The sequence below is a fragment of the Saccoglossus kowalevskii genome, chromosome 7, assembly GCF_978046115.1.
Source record: "Saccoglossus kowalevskii chromosome 7, keSacKowa6.1, whole genome shotgun sequence".
NCBI classification, from domain to species: domain Eukaryota; kingdom Metazoa; phylum Hemichordata; class Enteropneusta; family Harrimaniidae; genus Saccoglossus; species Saccoglossus kowalevskii.
This window is the reverse complement of record NC_140647.1, coordinates 14,485,277-14,504,228: the sequence shown is the minus strand read 5'-3', so window position 1 is coordinate 14,504,228 and position 18,952 is coordinate 14,485,277. Positions and strand designations below refer to the sequence as shown.

The following is an 18,952-nucleotide window of genomic DNA, read 5'->3' as shown; positions in this document are numbered from 1 at the left end:
GCAAGTCACAAAAGTGCCATACAAGTGCTAAAGCTGCTATTCTTTGTGTTACAAAATTGGATCTTTTGGGAGTCTAGAAACTAATTCTACATTTCAAGTATGGTATATTTAAATTATGTGTGATGTGATGACTTACACGAAACATCAAAGAAACCAGCGAGTGTTTTACAATTGACAATCAATACACTTGGGTAATCAGGTAACATTATATAGTACATTACAAAAGTATGTACTCTAAATGATGAAAAAAAGTAGTCCCAAAACATTAGTGTGATCATGACATTTGACCCAATATGATTCTCCCATCATGCTTTGTCGTGAAATTATGTTTTTTTTATTTGCAGGGGATGATTTCTCTACTAGGTTTAAATTTAGAAATGAATCTGAATTTCCGCAACCAGAAAGGTTTACACAATCCACAAAGACTTACCCAAGCAAAGCAGTCAGACAGTGTAAGTGTAGTTTATAGTTCTACTTCTCTTTCTACCTTATGTTTGTTTTTTCTGCCTTTTTGTAGATGCCTAAGTCTTTCATCATCATCCACTGCAAGCTGCTTTTTCAACTTCTTTTTCAGATAGTTTCAGATATACCACACAAGTACCTTGGGTATAATTCAGGTCACTTATAGTTATTTTGAGGTTATTTGCATATTGAATTACACTGGGGAAGAGGGGGGCTGGAGTGTTTAGGGTGAGGGTTCAGTTAGAGGTGAGGGGGTTTTTAAGAACTTCTTCCTTTCTTTAATTGCTTTGTTCATTTCACAGCAAATTTACTGAATTTTTATTTCATTTTTCGTCAAAAAGATGCATCTTCTCCAAAACTGTAAGTCTGATTGCATTGGTATTAATAATCAAAACTGCATCAAACACCAGGACTATACCGGCTATTAAACTAGTTGCTTGTTTTGTTTACTTGAACTTGTTGCCATCTTGTAAACCCTCTAGCTAGAGTTTAAAGCCAACCAGAAAAACCTACTAGTTCACCAGACCAATAACTTTGGTGCTCCTCCAAATATGGATTAAATTTGAAACCATCCTGATTGAAAATCACAGATTTGGTCTGAACAGTATAGACAGAAAATGTAGGGTAGCTGTGTCATCTGTTACAATTTTTGTGCTGAAACATCATTGAAATCAAGACCTTGATGCACATCATTTAGTTTTAGATTTTATTTAAAATTGACGACTGGCGGCCATTTTGTTTAATAATAAAGCAATACCTCTCAATATGGACAAGTACTTGTTTGATGATCAGATACAAGATGACTGAATGTCAATTATTTTAGTGTGAAAAAATCATCATAGTTAAGCAACAGCTTCTGGATCCATATCTCTGACATGTTTATGTTACAACTATATTACTATAAACAAAACTATATATCTTAAATTTGATAACTAACATGCCATGCATGGATTTTTTTATTTTATGTACAAGTGTTGACTTTTAGGGCATTTTGAGTTCTATGAAAATGTCCAACTTAGAAAAAAAAAGTAAAATAAACATTTTAGGTAGGAGATGAGTTAGTCAAAAACTTTCATAGGATTTGTCATATGAACTTTACATTAACTAGACGATTCATATGTAATATCTATTCTGTCAACAGCGACTAGAGGGCCGCCACCAGCACCGCCTGGATCCTGATGGAATTAACATTATCTACTACCGGTATTATTCATTGACTGGTTATCTCATGCAGAAAACTTCTCTGAAACCATTGCGTATAAATATGGATATCCACCTGAATAGCATTAAGACATTTCTCTCTGTATAACATATCCAAGACTGCAGCAACTGCAAGTAATTTACAGAATTAAACCATGAAAACTACTATCAGAGACAAGCAAATGATTTAAAATAGATACAGAAGAAGCGCTCTTGTTATAAAAAAGATAAATAGGAAAACATATTAATAAGTTAAAAAAAAAAATTGAATCGACTCCAAGGTGCCTTCACTGCAAGAACTAATCAATGTTGATTTGATATTGTGATATGACAAAACATAGTATAAAGTGAATGTAATTTGATTGTCCTGATCACTAAAACAAGATGAGAAATAATTATAATTTTAATGTGTAGTAATTATGCTACAGACAGTATCATGATTATTTTATTCAAGTCTATCCCAGTAGTTTTTATTTTGGCATTCAATGTCAAAAATTATATTTATTAACAGAATAATACATATTACACTGGTTGCAGTGGTAGTTTGCTGTTGCATCTTCCACTGGTGGCAGTGGTAGGTTGCTGTTGCATCTTCTACTGGTGGCAGTGGTAGGTTGCTGTTGCATCTTCTACTGGTTGCAGTGGTAGTTTGCTGTTGCATCTTCCACTGGTGGCAGTGGTAGGTTGCTGTTGCATCTTCTACTGGTGGCAGTGGTAGATTGCTGTTGCATCTTCCACTGGTTGCAGTGGTAGTTTGCTGTTGCATCTTCCACTGGTGGCAGTGGTAGGTTGCGGTTGCATCTTCTACTGGTGGCATTGGTAGGTTGCTGTTGCATCTTCTGCTGGTGGCATTGGTAGGTTGCTGTTACATCTTCTACCGGTGGCATTGGTAGGTTGCTGTTGCATCTTCTACTGGTGGCATTGGTAGGTTGCTGTTGCATCTTCTACTGGTGGCATTGGTAGGTTGCTGTTACATCTTCTACCGGTGGCATTGGTAGGTTGCTGTTACATCTTCTACTGGTGGCATTGGTAGGTTGTTGTTGCATCTTCTACTGGTGGCATTGGTAGGTTGCTGTTACATCTTCTACCGGTGGCATTGGTAGGTTGCTGTTACATCTTCTACTGGTGGCAGTGGTAGATTGCTGTTGCATCTTCCACTGGTTGCAGTGGTAGTTTGCTGTTGCATCTTCCACTGGTGGCAGTGGTAGGTTGCGGTTGCATCTTCTACTGGTGGCATTGGTAGGTTGCTGTTGCATCTTCTGCTGGTGGCATTGGTAGGTTGCTGTTACATCTTCTACCGGTGGCATTGGTAGGTTGCTGTTGCATCTTCTACTGGTGGCATTGGTAGGTTGCTGTTGCATCTTCTACTGGTGGCATTGGTAGGTTGCTGTTACATCTTCTACCGGTGGCATTGGTAGGTTGCTGTTGCATCTTCTACTGGTGGCATTGGTAGATTGCTGTTGCATCTTCCACTGGTGGCATTGGTAGGTTGCTGTTGCATCTTCTACTGGTGGCATTGGTAGGTTGCTGTTGCATCTTCTACTGGTGGCATTGGTAGGTTGCTGTTGCATCTTCTACTGGTGGCATTGGTAGATTGCTGTTGCATCTTCTACTGGTGGCATTGGTAGGTTGCTGTTGCATCTTCTACTGGTGGCATTGGTAGGTTGCTGTTGCATCTTCTACTGGTGGCATTGGTAGGTTGCTGTTACATCTTCTACCGGTGGCATTGGTAGGTTGCTGTTGCATCTTCTACTGGTGGCATTGGTAGGTTGCGGTTGCATCTTCTACTGGTAGCATTGGTAGGTTGCTGTTGCATCTTCTACCGGTGGCATTGGTAGGTTTCTGTTGCATCTTCTACTGGTGGCATTGGTAGGTTGCTGTTGCATCTTCTACTGGTTGCAGTGGTAGGTTTCTGTTGCATCTTCTACTGGTTGCAGTGGTAGGTTTCTGTTGCATCTTCTACTGGTTGCAGTGGTAGGTTGCTGTTGCATCTTCTACTGGTTGCAGTGGTAGGTTGCTGTTGCATCTTTTACTGGTGACAATGGTGGGATTCTGTTACACTTGTGAACTGAGAGAAACTGTCATTCAACCCAGCAGTGCTTTGTGGTGTACTAGGTGATGGAAGGCTAGACTTGAAATTAATTGTGATGCTTTCTCTGGCATTTTTCATTTTATAAGCAATTTTTCATGGTTGTACAGATGACTTTTGGATGGTTAAATTTTCTGTATAAATAGACGTATCAATTGTTTTGTTTTTTTGTTTTGGTTAAAGATGCATTTTATAAAATGATAATTTTGTAGTTTGTTTTGATTGTACTTTTTTTCACTAAAAACTAACAACAATTTTGTGGAATCTGGTACTTACAGTTTTAAAGCAATATTTGAAATGATTAAAACATGTACAATATCTGGTGTGGGGGTGTATATTCACTGTACACGATTTTATGATGAAACATTCTATTTCTTGGGTCCCAAAAAATACCTTAGGGTGGGCATTGTTTGGTGGTGTGTGGATAAACCTTGTATTCATTGTTTTGCATTTCCAGTTCTAATGCATGTCGTACACTGTGTTCTTAAGAACAACACAGCATGCATATGTGACACAAACCATTAGGATTGTATGTAGCAGCATACCATCATATTTTTTGTGTTGGTTTAGCGCTGATAGCAAGTATGCTATATCTTTTTGAATGGTAGACCATGTTCTCTGGTTGAGGAAGTGTGTAAATTCTCTTTACTTTTGAGGTGATTGGAGTAGTTTCAGATAAGGTGATGTGAAACTCTCCCATATTAAAGTGTTACTGCTCGAAATCTGCTTTTTTGCAATTTGACAGTGGCTGCGAGGAAAGTAACTGTGATTCAAGGAGTGCAATGAAATCTTGTGACGTTGTCTTTTGCAAGAATAAAGTTGTTTTACATAATAACAAATTAATATTTGATGCATTGTTCCAGAACCTACATGTAGCTATACCAACATACCCCCCCCTCCCATCCCCAACTCGCATTTTTTGTGTGTGTGTGTGTGTGTGTCTTCCACAAGTTAGCATATTTACAAATCTTTTAGATAACAAAATGCAATTTTCAAAAATGTTTAACAGTTCTTTTCTGTACAGCTAACATTTGTATTTGTGAGTTTACCATAAAACTTTCAGTATGCGCTGAAAAACAGCATGTCACTGTTTTCTGTGTAAAATATTCTTATAATGTTGTATCTATATTGATCAGAATTTGATTATTAATTATTTCGGGAACTGAAAGACACCAATGAGTTATTATCATTTAAAATCAGAAATCACTTTTACTGACCAATACATTACATGTACATTACCAGTGTAATGTTTCTTGTCTCTTTTTTTTTTCTTTTTGTCAGTTTTATTACAGTTTGTCATTTCTGGCCCATGACAATCAAAATAATAATCCGTCAATAAAAGCGTAGATATTTAATATCCATATTTGCAAGAATAGATATTCAGTGCTAATGAAATGTTATAACTTTCAAATTGATGGTATCAATTAAAATCAACTATTTTAAAGTTAGGGGCATTTAAAAAATATATAAAAGGAGAGTGTAATGTTGCGTGGTTTATTGACTAGATTGGTTAAATTGAAGAAGGTAAGGCTTAAATGAATTGTTCATATCTGTGGTTGCCGCAAGTGGTATTTGATGTGACCTCAAGACTCCAGTCAATGCGAATCCACTTACAAGATTGTCAGACCAATCAAAGCAGCTTGTTCATTTTTTTTCAACGTATCAATTTCTGCCTTGTATATATGCTGCCACTCAACTGCAAGACTTTGAGTGTATTACATTGGAAGCACTGTATCATCATATCTGTGTGTGTTTATGTGCTGATATGAATTCGTTATAGAATCCAATTGCCCCCTGGACTGTTTTGAAAATATGTGCATTTTGATAGTCAAGATGTTTAAGATAATGGGACATATATCTTGGGGGGTTGAGCTTAGTTTAAGGCATGGAACAATGATGCTCGGTACGACTTCACCATGGTCACCAATTCTACCATAATATTGCAATTAATTGCACTTCCTTGGAGATTTGTATTTATACAGATGATATCCCTGAATTTCATGTGATCGTCATGATGCATTTACACTGTAAAACTTTACAATTCAACCTTGTGTACATGTCTGCTGTTTAAAAAAAAAAAAATTTGCTCTATAATAAAATCTTTATTTAAATCCACATTTAAATACAGGGTGCTAAATTGGCTATTACAAATTAAACACAGTATATTTTGTATGAGAGTGCTCTTTCAAGTGATGCAGTAATAGGTTATAGCACCACCTGGTGGCAGAACAAGGAAGACAGTCATCATTTTTATGTGAAAACTGAACATGTACAACACAAGGTTTATAATCTGAAAATTTTGTTATCAACCAGTAGAACAAATGAACTGTTGTAATTCTGTAGTTAAAGAACTGTTGTTTTGACAAGATTTGGGGGCAAACTCATTGCCAAATTAATAAAAGTTGATAAATACACTTTTTCATCTGAGTATATTTTTTTTCTGTATGGTATTCAAAATTTCTATCTACACTGGGTTTGATCATGGCTACAGATACAATTTCTCGTACAGTCTATTGTGTGGCAATCTGAGACCATTCCTAAAGTGCTGAAATAAACTGATCAACTTGTGTTGAATATTAATAGCAATTCCTGCTCAAATTGAAACGAATTTGTATATTTTTGATTAAAACTGCAATAGCTGTGATTTTGAACAATTTTTTGTTTAAAATAAACAAAATATTGATTTAGACACAATTGTACAACAAAGTGACCCAACAGGTGGCTAATGTCACATACTGTAAAATATTTTAGCTGGAATTAATTTTTGCTGTTTGGGCGTTTTGTATGGAATTCATTTTCACTGATTTTTAACAAGTTTAATGTAAAATATAAAATGTATATTAGCTGGATTTTATTTTCACTGAATCATTCCTTCAACGAAAATAGCAAAAATAAAGTATTATACAATCAAAGTCATTTTGGTGAAATCAATCACATGATAGGACAGTAGAAAAAAAAAAGATACCAGACATCTAATACACTATAATCTGAATTGACACATAAAATTAGACAAAGCCTCAAGATAATTCACCATTTATATTAAATTCTTTTGCTCAAAATCTGGCTTAATTTTGAATCCAAATCTATCAACCATTTGAAAATAGTGGTATCCAAGAATTTTAGTATTTAAAGTGCCAAGTCGAAACTACTGCTGGCAATGTTCTATGGAAGGGAGATGAAAACTGCAAATCAGAAACCAAAGCTTTTTGAAAACTCCTTTATTCACAGAGAATATACCGGTATAATCTTTATAGAAAATACAGTAAAAGCCAATATGCAGACCTGACGAAGTCTAAAGTGTTATAGTACAAAACAACATTTGAATACTCTTGTTGTTCATTGGTCCACATGGCCTGACATCTGAATATTTGTATTCTGATAGCAGCTCATCTGAAAACTTGTACAAGAAATATGTGGCTTTTGCCAGTCGGAAAATGTACTTTTAATATTTAATATGTGTGTCTTAGGTGAAATACACTGCAAGACCGAGCTTGTGGTCCTTTTTTTTATATTGTATGGAAAGTCGAAAATATATATAGAAGAGCAAACTACTTGTAGTCCAGTGCACATTGACAGACAAGAAATCATATTCTAAATGTGAAAAGGTGAATTCCTTTTATAGTTCAGCATTTCACATGTTAGTTATTTTGAGAAATGTACATAAATGTACGATAGACATTCGCATGTTTTTTAGTTCATGACATTTTGGGGCCATACAAATGAAGTATACCTGAAATGCCAATCAAGTCTTGGCTATATGATATAACATGATGCTCCACTGATGGAAAAACCCATATTATTTATGAGAATCTTTGCACCAGAAAACTTGCCCTCAAGGTTAATACTTTAATAGTTCCAAGGTCTTGTGATAGAGCAGTCTCAATCGAAAGTTTAACAGGTTGGACGGACAGATAGCTGGACAGACTGACTCTACTTGGTTTTTCTGGCTTGTACACAGTTTTCATTTTACTTGAGTGAACCATTAATTTTAGAGACATCCAGAATCAACATGTTTTTTTCCACAACATATGCCTGGCAGGCTACCTGGGTGTTGGTGTAGACCCAACACTAAGTCTGAATTCATTCTCTCTCGCAGTCATCTTTTCATCAGCAAGTCTGGACTGTGTTCGCACATCGTCTAGTTCATCTTCTCTACTTGCATGATCTTTCATGTATTTTTGAAGACGTTGCCGAGATTGCTGGATCAGTCGTGTTGATATATTGAACACATCTGTTAAAAAAAGAAATTCCCGTAAAATGTGTCTTTATAGTAAATATTATTTCAGTTTTCAGATAAATATTAAGATTTTGTTTAAATAATTCATGTATTGAGTTAAATTAATCATAAAATGGCATTGATTTTTTTAAAGTGTTTTATTGTAACTGCCATAGGAAAGATTTCTTATTGTACCCCACCCCTAATCCAAACTCTAACACATACCCCAAATTCAATTGTATATGCCCCTCTAGATAGGTGTCCTTAGGAGGGTCATATAATTTTTAAATTGGGAAGCGTCCATTGGAGGGTAGGGTTAAGTGTAGTGTTAGTGTTAAGATAGGGCATACAAAAAGAACTCTTTCCCATTCATACTAGTATGACAATTACTTACTACTATAATGCACTCTTTTTGTAAGGCCCAGAAAAAAAGGAGTTTCAAATCAATGTTTTTTATTTAAATTCTGTACGCCAGAGAGTCAGGTATTCAAGCAAGATTTTCGACACCTCTACTTTGAAGAATACTAATATCTTATTTATGGATTACCTTCAATATTATCAAGTGCTCTGTTTTTTAAATGTTTTCCTTGATCTAAGATTTCACCCCAGTCACCACCATCTGCTATGACGCCTTCATCACTGTCATCGTCTTCTCCCTCCTCATCCTCATCTTCTTCTTCCTCTTCCTCCTCTTCACTGTCAGATACAACACATCCTGCATCTCTTCGTTCATACTTTGTCACATTCACGTTGTCAAGTTGTTTCAAATTAGCTAAATGCTGGATAACTTTGACTCTGTGAAAATATAAGGCAAGCGCAAATGTAAAAGTAATTTTCTGTAGTAAAATAAAATATGATAAAAAATTTATCAGAAAACGTAAGAAGAAATAATCAAGCAGACTCGCAAAGGAGCATAGAACATGACCAGGGTACCAGATGTGTATTCATTACTTCGTCAGTCATATGTTTTGAAACTATGTCTAGGTTAAAAAATATACTACTGTAAAATCCACGGTTTTTATTAAAATGGTAGAATGCAACAGAAGCAATGCAGCTTCTATTAGAGCAACTGCACATATGAGAATAGGTGAAATTTTGGTTCTCAATTGTTCAAAAGGAATGGATGCCACTTCTAGTACAGATTTAATGTACCGGTAATTTTATTCTTCTATACTTTTGTTTTTTTCCTTGATTGCACAGGAAATGGGCAGTAATGATGTACCTGTATTCATCTTACAGTTTCAAACAAAAATTTTTAATACAATAACAATGAAAAAGTAATGTTGTCATGATTCAAAAGTGCACTTACACTATAACATATTCAGGAAATTGCCTATGCATTAATTCAAGTATTCATTATGAGATAGGTACAGTAGTTTAACCACAAGAAAAACTACAATAGTTATACTATGTTTACATGTGGAAACCCACATTTTGGCTATTAGTAACATATTCACTTCAATATGCAAATAATAGAGGTGTACCTATGGCATACAATAAATGCTTCTAATAAAACAAACACAGTTTTAAGTGATCCTCACCTGTATCCAGGTAACTTTGTACATGGATTGTCTTTTAAATTGAGTATGATCAGCTTCTGAGGTAGCTCCGCTGTCAATGTAAAATGAAAAGAAATTAAATAAGTGTAAAAGCTATGTTTGAGATGACTGATAAATGTATATCATAGTATCAATAATCCATCTGTGATTAATCAAAATTAAGAACGACTTAGAAGCACAAATTGTAGAATTGAGTAAACGATTCGGAATTTTTGCCACTCGCCAAATGGGAAAAGGAGGGAACACTGCATCAACATCATGGATTTTTTTTCATTTTTTTCTTTCATATACTGGATTGTTTTAAAACTAAACTATGATACATTGGTTCATTATTGCCCCCATGTCTTGGCAAAATTATTATTGGACCCTATATTTGTCAATATTTTGAAGAAATATGAAAATTTGATTGTCAAATTCAAAATAGAAAAAAACAAGACAAATTAAATTGATACTACATGTATGTGCACTGCCTGCCATCTAAGTGTACACTAATGTTGGAAATAATGAGAACTCTACAAATTTAATTCAGACATTGTAGGTAAAGCAGTAGTTAATGTTTTCAGAAACTAGTGATAACATCACACCTGGATCAAAGTCTTCGATAGCATTTTCTGAAAGGTCTAGAAGCTTAAGCTCTGCCACAACATTCAAGTTTTCAATTCTTGAAATATTATTGGCCGCCAACGTCAAAAACCTCAATTGGTGTAAGGACTCCAAATTTTCAATCCTGGATATTATATTCTGTAAAAATAAAAATAATATATTCACAATTAATTTATTTCACACAGTCTATATGTACCATCAAAAATTTACCAATGTCAACACTAGGTGGCGCCATAATCTTAACTCATTTGACCAATATATTATGGGTATTGCAAGGTTTCACTACTCCTCTATAAAGCACAACCAAAATACAGCTTACTGTCACTGCCATATTGTTCCGAACACCAAAACAGCAGCATTGCTAGCTAAGTTACTGACTTGTTTGCTATGCATGCCTGGTTACACAGGTTGGGTCAAACCATGGATGTACTAACAAGTAGTATGTCCATGGTCAAACCAACCTCAGAAGGAGATGTCAAACTCGGACACATTAAATATAAACAGAAGATCATGACGTGATTGCCTTTCAATTTATATCATTCAATCGTATAAATTTGTATCATGTACTAATACAGTATATGAAATTGTTACACACAGTTGATGGTGTGTTTAATGCTTATAAATGGGTACATTCAGCCAAAAGATGCACATTCATACAGTGGTTTGAATCATGTAATGATCTTGAGACACGTATAACAAACCAGTGTGCAACTTAGCTGTCAATGTTGCTGTTTTGTTTTTCTCAACATTATGATTTTCATATGTGCTAATGAGAAAATATGGGCACAAAATAGCATGACCATTTGATTTCTCATGTTGTTTATGCTTTGGTTGATGCCTTGGCACAGGCAATCTTACGAAAAACATGAAATTATAACATACGTATGAAAAGATGTGGTAGCAATGTAATTTTAATCCCTTGTGTAACATTATACAAGTTTCTTAGCCTGGTTACAGCAATGAAAAGATTCTTTGTATCATTGGAATAAATTTACCGGTAGATGGCTAATGAGTAAAAGGCAACAGTTCAAGACTGTTGTAGTAGAGAATCTACAAAATGAAGAAAGGTAATCAGGCTATATGCTTACAGTGTAAATGCATGCATGATATTATGTTCCCCGCTGCACGTAATATCCACTTACATGTTGTAAGTAGAGGTTTGTCACTGGTCCTAACATTTCTAAATTGTCAATCTCATCAATATTTTCTCTGTCTAATCGAATATGGGTCAGCTTCATTAAACTTTGAATTCTAAAAAAGACAAATAATACATTTAGGCATTATTAGAATCGCACATAACCTGCATACAGGCCTTGAAGGCTAATTGAATGAATGTCCCATATAGCTATGGTTTAGTTTAGCCTATAGTCATGATCTATGTTCAAAACTCTGTCGTGAATTTTTTCACAAAAGATTTCTGTCCATTGATAGTGATAGTTATTGGTTCACCAACAATATTATAAACCGTTCAACTTTTCAAAGCTAGTAACATTCACGATTTGATGAAATAAGGGAGGGCGTTTATGAGGATGGAATTTCATTGAAGTCACTGTGCCTCAATCCCTGGCTTCTCGTGTAATAAAACCCTGGTCTCCTTGTGGCATCTGGTGGTTAACAAATAAAAGCAGCGGTAAATATGCCATTGTTTGACTTGTGTCCCCTCACAGTACTGCCTAGATCAAGGTATTTGCATTGTGTTTATTTATCATAAATCAACTTGTAGTTGTTTTATAGAGGCCACCAAAAAAACCAAACAAAATTGTGACCTTTCATACAATCTTGTGTGTATATGAATAATTTTTGGGCAAGACCAGAGCAAGAGACAGCTAATAAAAATAAATGTCAACAACTTTTTACTTACAATTTATCTTGTGATCCACTCGAGACCTCTAGGTGTGGTAAATTTCTCCTTGCTATCATGGATAGGGAAATTTTTTCAGGTTTCTTCATTGTTTCTATATAAATAAAAAATTAAATTAAAAATACAATGCAATCATCCAAAAAATTTGCAATTACAAATTATAGACTGGAAGAAATAATCGGTGTAATGATGTCTGCATCCTGAAACCTTGGAAATTGATAACGTTGGACCGTCATTATACCAGGCATTGAAAGCATGGACTGAAACAGTAAGAATGTGGAGAATGATTGAATTGTACATGTGAACATAATTATAAAAATTAAAAAAACCCAACTGTTCATTTACAATCAGTTACATTCAAATTTAAAAACTGTTATGGCTAAGCATGCGCCACTCTTTATTTTGTGAAGTACCAGTAGTCACTTCTTCACTATATGTGCTCATACATTTGTGTAACTGTTGTTTTAGTTTATAAATATTTATAGTGTACCTGATTCCATAGTATGTGCAACTGTTTAGAACTACGGTAGGGTACCCTTTCTTTACAATGTTTCAAACTTAAATTAGTCCATCCTAAAATGAAGTACACTCATACATGTTTGAATCTGAGTTTTTTTTCTCTAGTTTGTAATCCTATTTGTAATACATCAGTCATCTTAAACTTGTAATCGTCATTACTAGAATCCTACCATATCTTAGCAAAGCTCACATATGGGTCTATCGAATAGATGGAGCAGTCATGCTGGTACTCAGATTGATTAGTTTGCCGTCCTTACTTATTATGTTGATACATGTGCCGCCATGAGGTTTGAATATGGATGAGACCATTCAAACAGCATGTAGCCAACATGTATGGTACCATTTACCCATGTACATGTTATGTGGGTATTAAAATGGAAAATTTAAAACAAAGTGTATATTGCATATGATATTCCTCTGTTTAAAATGGTTGTGTCCAGGAGTGTCAAATTGTTTCGATTGTAAGCGCTGAAGTCATAACTAATATATATTTTATTTTATATTACACTTTATTGCTGTACACTGATAGAAATGTTATTACTAAAGAAGCAAAAAACATTATTATTATTATTATCACACAAACACTGCTGGTAACTTTACTACTATTAGGGCTTATATTGCAATTGTTCCAAGGGATATTGGTAGGGAGATAGTGATTTCACGATCAGTATTCTGGTGCTTGCTGTAAATATTTGAATTTGAATGAAAGCTGATAAATAAGTAGCAGTTTTCTATCTTTCACTGTACATCACTTACACTAAGACATGTAAGGTATACATTATTATAATATAAACCTTTATATAACATATTCAAACAGCAATACAAGTCAATAACTCATTGCCATATGAACTATGGTAGTGTTTTACCATAATCTCAGACTACTATAGAACAGACTAGCAATGCGGATTTTCGTTTGGTCAATGCAACTATAACATAATAACGCAATGCCCTTTATTATTTCATCAGATATCATGCAAGATGTACACAGGGAGTAGTATTACACTGTACAGCAAGTCTCAGAAGTATTGGGGCAGCCAATTTGCAAACTCACTAGCGAGTTGGCTAACTGCTTTGGTTTTGACTGAATGGCTGGTTTTTGAATTTCGCTGGCGCCGTCCCGTGGCTCACTCTGGGTGAATCTATATAACAGTAGGGGACGGTTGTCATACTTTAGTTGGATGGTGATTTCGTTTTCAAATACAGCAGGGAAAGTGTTCTATTTTCTTTGTGTAATGAGGTGTTCGTATACAAGGGGTTGTCCATACAAAAACAATGAATGAAGTCAAATTTTATTAGCGGTTGGTTTAATGTTACCGCATTGTTAAATTCATTTTCTCCCTGATTTGTAGGAAACTGTTTCTCAACTTGTCTCTTTATTTAGTTTCAATCAGTGTTCAAGTAATTAGTTGGCTACCCCCATATAGTAAATATCGGTGGATTAATCGCATTTATCATATTATCACTTGTACGCCAGCTGACTGTGGCTATTCTCAGGCTGATCAGGGAAACTACATGTATTTTCACATGATCATGCCTTGCAAAGCAAATCATTCAGGGGAATCCAGACATGTACCAGGCTACATAAAAGCATTCTATGTTCCCTAATGCAATAAAGACTCGCATAGAGTGGACGCGACCACGAGTCAGCGCCAGCGAGATTCGAAAGCCAACTGTTTAGTCAAAACCCAAGCGATTAGCCAATCCGCTAGTGAGTTTGCAAATTGGCTGCCCCAATACTTCTGAGACTTGCGGAAGTTGGATCATTGTTCGTTTTTCTTGCTAAATACTCAGGTTAACATGTGTTAATTCAGGTCTCATACCACTAATTTATTTATTTATTTATTCAACACTAAAACAAACTATAGTAAGTTGTTCTATGGTCATATAACAATACAAATAAAAATAAAGATAAAATAAACTAAACTACACTAAAAATTGACAATGTTAGCATTTGGGTAAATTTTACCAAGAAAATTGAAACCACATGTACATGTATGTTATAGAATTCTGGTCAGTAGAAACATGTTGGCCAGCTCAAACTCCTACAAAATGGATGTAAACAAAACACACAGATTTGACAGTCTTTCTCGCAGACAGTGTAATATCACTAATCACACACAAGTCTCACAGCTGACGTATTTTGGGTACACTCCCATAGATCGCGTTTCAGAACGATAAGACGCGGTGAAAGAATTTCCATTGGTGAACAACAACCATAAGATTTTGGCTATGAACGCTGATAGCATGATTGATGACATGATTCACTCCCAGCAAGGTCTACCAAGGCACGCATCATACGGGCGTAATCCCCAATTCACACCTATAAAAGGCGTTTCTAATCTGTTTTATAGTAGTCTTAGACTTTTGCTGATTTAAAGTAGCCTGGAACCATTGATGCGATATACATATTTAATATTATTATGTATTTGGGATTGTTGATTTTAGCGAACGAGTTCAGTATTACAGCAGACAAGGTAAGGACGACTTTATAAGGCTGTTTTATTTATTTGTTGGTGTAAATACAACAGTATAGTTTCCAGGCTGCAGCATGGTTGCAATAGTATTATTAACGTCATCAAAGAAGTAAACAAACGGAACATGTAAAACAGGAATTCATAAGCCCATAATTTACGAATTTGTAAACAACAGTTTTTATACCAATTGAATTTCTGTACATTACCTTCCTCTACATACTCAGCTTCACCGTCACCGCCCCCTTCAGCCATTTCCGGAAAATATGAACACAAAAACTGCTACATGCATGAACAAAATTATCAACTACCGTGGTGTCAGGAATCTCAAAACAGTTGTCATGCCAAACTCTCAATCTCGAACGCTTCATCAACAAGTCACACGAGATCGTGGTATTTTGACCCTTGACCTAAATTGCTCCCTCGAGGTCAACAGACGAGATGAGTGAGCGTGTCTTCGCTCTGACACTTTCGAAGCAGCATGTCGGCAATGAATTGGATTTATTACTGCGTATAGCCGATACAGCATGGATAGTAGATCCCCAGAGCTTCGATTAAATCGTAAGTTTTTAGAAAATTTTCTCATTTCCAAGCAATGGTTTTAAATATCCCGGTACGTGATTATGTTTAAGGGATTAACCAATAACTGTTTTTAGGGGAGGCAGGGATTGAATTAGGAGGGGTCGGCGTACATGCATGAATAAACGTTTTTTTTTACATGTTACAATAATTATAAATTAGGATGAAGAAATATACCAAGAAATTATTGTGAAAAAGCTTTTTATCAATTGACATTAAATCTATTTTGAGGTTTAGTTTTTTCATGGATGTGTTGTTTCCTAACGGCTTGCTTTTTAAGATTTTCACTAGATTTACCGTTTTGTCACTGGAAACAATGTTTGGCTTTCTTTGCCAACGGTTGATTGATATTTTACAATTGACTCTAGAGGAAACTGATTCTGATTGAATGCTGAAGAAAATTACATTTGGTTTTTCAATTACATTCATTCCCTGTGCCTTCACATGACAATATTTATATTAATTTGAAGAATAAGATTTTAACAAAGGATCCATGTTATTACCAATAATGCCCTATAATTCTAAAGAAGCCAGTTGAAGACATTCATGTGGCTATTTATAGTTCAATAAAAGCACGTCTTTGAGGACTGACTGAATTTCGAATAATTGGATTCCTAGTATTTTGATAGTTTTTATATCAAATTGTTTGTGTTTTAACTGTGTTAAATCTGAATTAAATTGCTTTGAAATTATGTTTTTATGAGCAAAAAATGTTCACTCAGTTATTAAGTAGAAATCCTTTCTTAATCATTTTTGCATATATTCTGTAAGCCAGGTGAATACATTTCCTGCAGCTACCGGTACATTTGGCTGCTATTTTCAGCTGAAAAATCAAAATGCAAAATGTGATTTCATAACCTCATATCAGTGCAGTATAAACAATGTTTACAATGGCTTATCAAAAGAAAATTGTGTACTTAAATAATTTTTTAAATATCTATGACATAATGTATATATTTTGGTCTGATGTACACAGCAACAACACAGTCTCATAAATTATTATTTTTATTGGCCGTTTTTAATATGGCAGCATGCTGGGGTTGCTCAATGATGTGAAATATGACTGCTTTATCTCTTAGCAACAATAATACAGCAATCAGTAATGTTCTGTGGAAATGATAATTCTGTGGCAGGTTTTGTAAAAACAAAATGTCTGCTGCTTTTATTTACTGTAGAATACCGTAGTAACTCTAGAAACATTCTTGATCTAATATTGTTTGTAAAACACTGAAATGTACCCGTAGTATACTTTTGATATAAATTTGTATGATTTAATAATTTGAGGTTGTTTAAGGAACAATTTTTGCAGAAAATTTTAAAATGGAATGCTTCATTATTTATCCTTCTGAACTGACCAGACACACGAGTTTTGAAAGACATAAACGATTATAGAGCTTTTCTCTACGATCCATAATAATTAAACACTAGTGGTATGATGTTTACATTATCTGTATTTTTTTGTGTGCATAGAAATTAATTCTTACAGGAGATGTCCAATGAAATTTATGCTTCTGTAAAATTTCTTGATTTTGTCTGGCTTGAAAGAATTATTTCGTCACGATTTTGAAGCGGTTTACAGTTGTTTCCAATTCACGCTACAGTTGTATACTGTCATTCAAATAGAAATGTTTATTCATAATCATTATAATGCACATTGAGTCAGAGATGAGACAAATATCTTGCTTGCGAATTTTACTGAAATTCAGAGTGATTTCTCTGAAATTGCTTTTGATGATTCAGTATAAGATGTTGCTAGGCAACCAGATTCAGTAAAAGATATTGCTAAGCAATCCAATCATCTTTCTTGAACACCCAAGGTTATCAAGTAAATGAAGGGATTGCCTTAGAATTGTTATGTGGAGAAAATTTAATGTTCACTTTTTGTAAATGTTATCACAAATGGAACACAAGCTTATTCAAAAATTAATATTTTGCAATATATCATTTGGATTGTGGATTTATGCACACACAAAAAAATTTGTTTTTCCAAGTCTGAATAAAAAATATAGTTATTTATTTTCCTTTAAATGTCTGATGTCAATTCTAATAATGTTGTTGATTTTTTATGAACAAAAGCTTTATTTCATTTCAGTACCTTTCTAACTTCAATCTATTGGAAACGCATATAATAATACATGTATTATAATATGTTTATTAAATATAGCTATGTAAACAAGTGTTTTTAAATTGCGTCTTCATTTTTCACAGATTAAAAGCAATACTTAATGGCAATGTTATTCTCTAACAGGATACATTACAAATTCAGTTCAATTGAATATGTAGTATAATCATTATTTGGCAAGCTGTTTAAATAAAACTGATCTGATCTTTGAAATATGTACACAATGTAGACGTGCTTGATGATTGGTTAGTTGAATTGAGGTGAGAAATAACACATTTTAGTCTGATTCTTAATGCGTATATACATGTATCATAGCTACATGTACGTGGTTATGTCCCAGGAGGATGCATCTAGAGTACTACATCTGAGCTTGTTCACCGAGTTCTGTTTGAGCTTATTCTTGTTCATCAATCGTGTCATCTCTTCATCAGCTGTTCCTTCCCACAGTTTTGACATGTGTATAGCATTCAACCATGAGTTCTGCTTCATCAGTTTGTTAACACTTTATTCTAAACTGTTTAATATATATTTGACGGTATAAGTTCGCAAAAGTCGCTGCTACTCTCTGTCTTATAGTGGCACTCTGAGTTCATTTCTATCTTTTTTGTGGTTTTATGACATATTATGTGAAAGATGGGCTGTTTTAAACGAACAAATTGTCATGTACTGTAAAATACTTTATTTTTGCTTGGAATTCATTTTTGCTTGTTTCGCTGAAGGAATGATTCAGTGAAAATTAAAAATCCAGCGAATATACCTTTTTTCCTATATTTAACATTCAACTCGTCAAAAATCAGTGAAAATAAATTCCATACAAAACACTCCAAAAGTATTTTCAGCGAAAAATAAAGTATTTTATAGGACTGTAATGGATTGATTATTTAATGGCTTTAAATTTTGCATATTTTCACTGATACGTAAAATCCGCTAAATTAACTATATCCACATGAACATGTGAAACAATAATAAAACTAATTGTTTTTTGCCAAACTTGTGAACTTAAAACCTATCAAAATAGTGAAATTAAATATCGGTGAAAATAAATGGTTTTACAGTATTTCCTCCAATTTATGCACATCTATGTCATCAACTACATGTATTTTACCATATTTGCTCTATTAGTGGTGCACATGCTTACATAAATTAGAAAGGTATTTCTATCGTCAAAATAACTAATATTTTAAGGATTCAGTATACAACAAATGTATACATGTAAACCCTTCTATTGGAGATGTGCTTCTAATAGAGTAAATATGGTAAGACATGTAGTT

General features: G+C 34.3%; 2 protein-coding genes across 2 annotated transcripts in view; one reads left to right on the top strand and one right to left on the bottom strand.

Annotated features, from left to right (window-relative positions):
* LOC100371728 (uncharacterized) overlaps positions 1 to 6,165 on the top strand; it is a 29,410-nt gene extending 23,245 nt beyond the window's left edge. The window contains exons 6-7 of the mRNA XM_085501140.1: positions 345 to 452; positions 1,604 to 6,165. Coding sequence (XP_085357266.1) covers positions 345 to 452; positions 1,604 to 1,641 — 146 coding nt within the window. The 3' untranslated portion in view covers positions 1,642 to 6,165. The remainder of the gene's footprint in view (positions 1 to 344; positions 453 to 1,603) is intronic.
* A 788-nt stretch (positions 6,166 to 6,953) lies between these two features.
* Positions 6,954 to 15,348, bottom strand: LOC100371877 (uncharacterized). The gene is made up of 7 exons (XM_002736316.4): positions 15,190 to 15,348; positions 11,991 to 12,084; positions 11,272 to 11,380; positions 10,111 to 10,267; positions 9,509 to 9,578; positions 8,515 to 8,762; positions 6,954 to 7,982 (listed from the first exon to the last, which is right to left on the bottom strand). Exons 1-7 carry the CDS (start codon positions 15,233 to 15,235, stop codon positions 7,792 to 7,794), a joined length of 915 nt encoding a protein of 304 aa, XP_002736362.1. The 5' UTR covers positions 15,236 to 15,348; the 3' UTR covers positions 6,954 to 7,791.
* Positions 15,349 to 18,952: the final 3,604 nt, after the last annotated feature.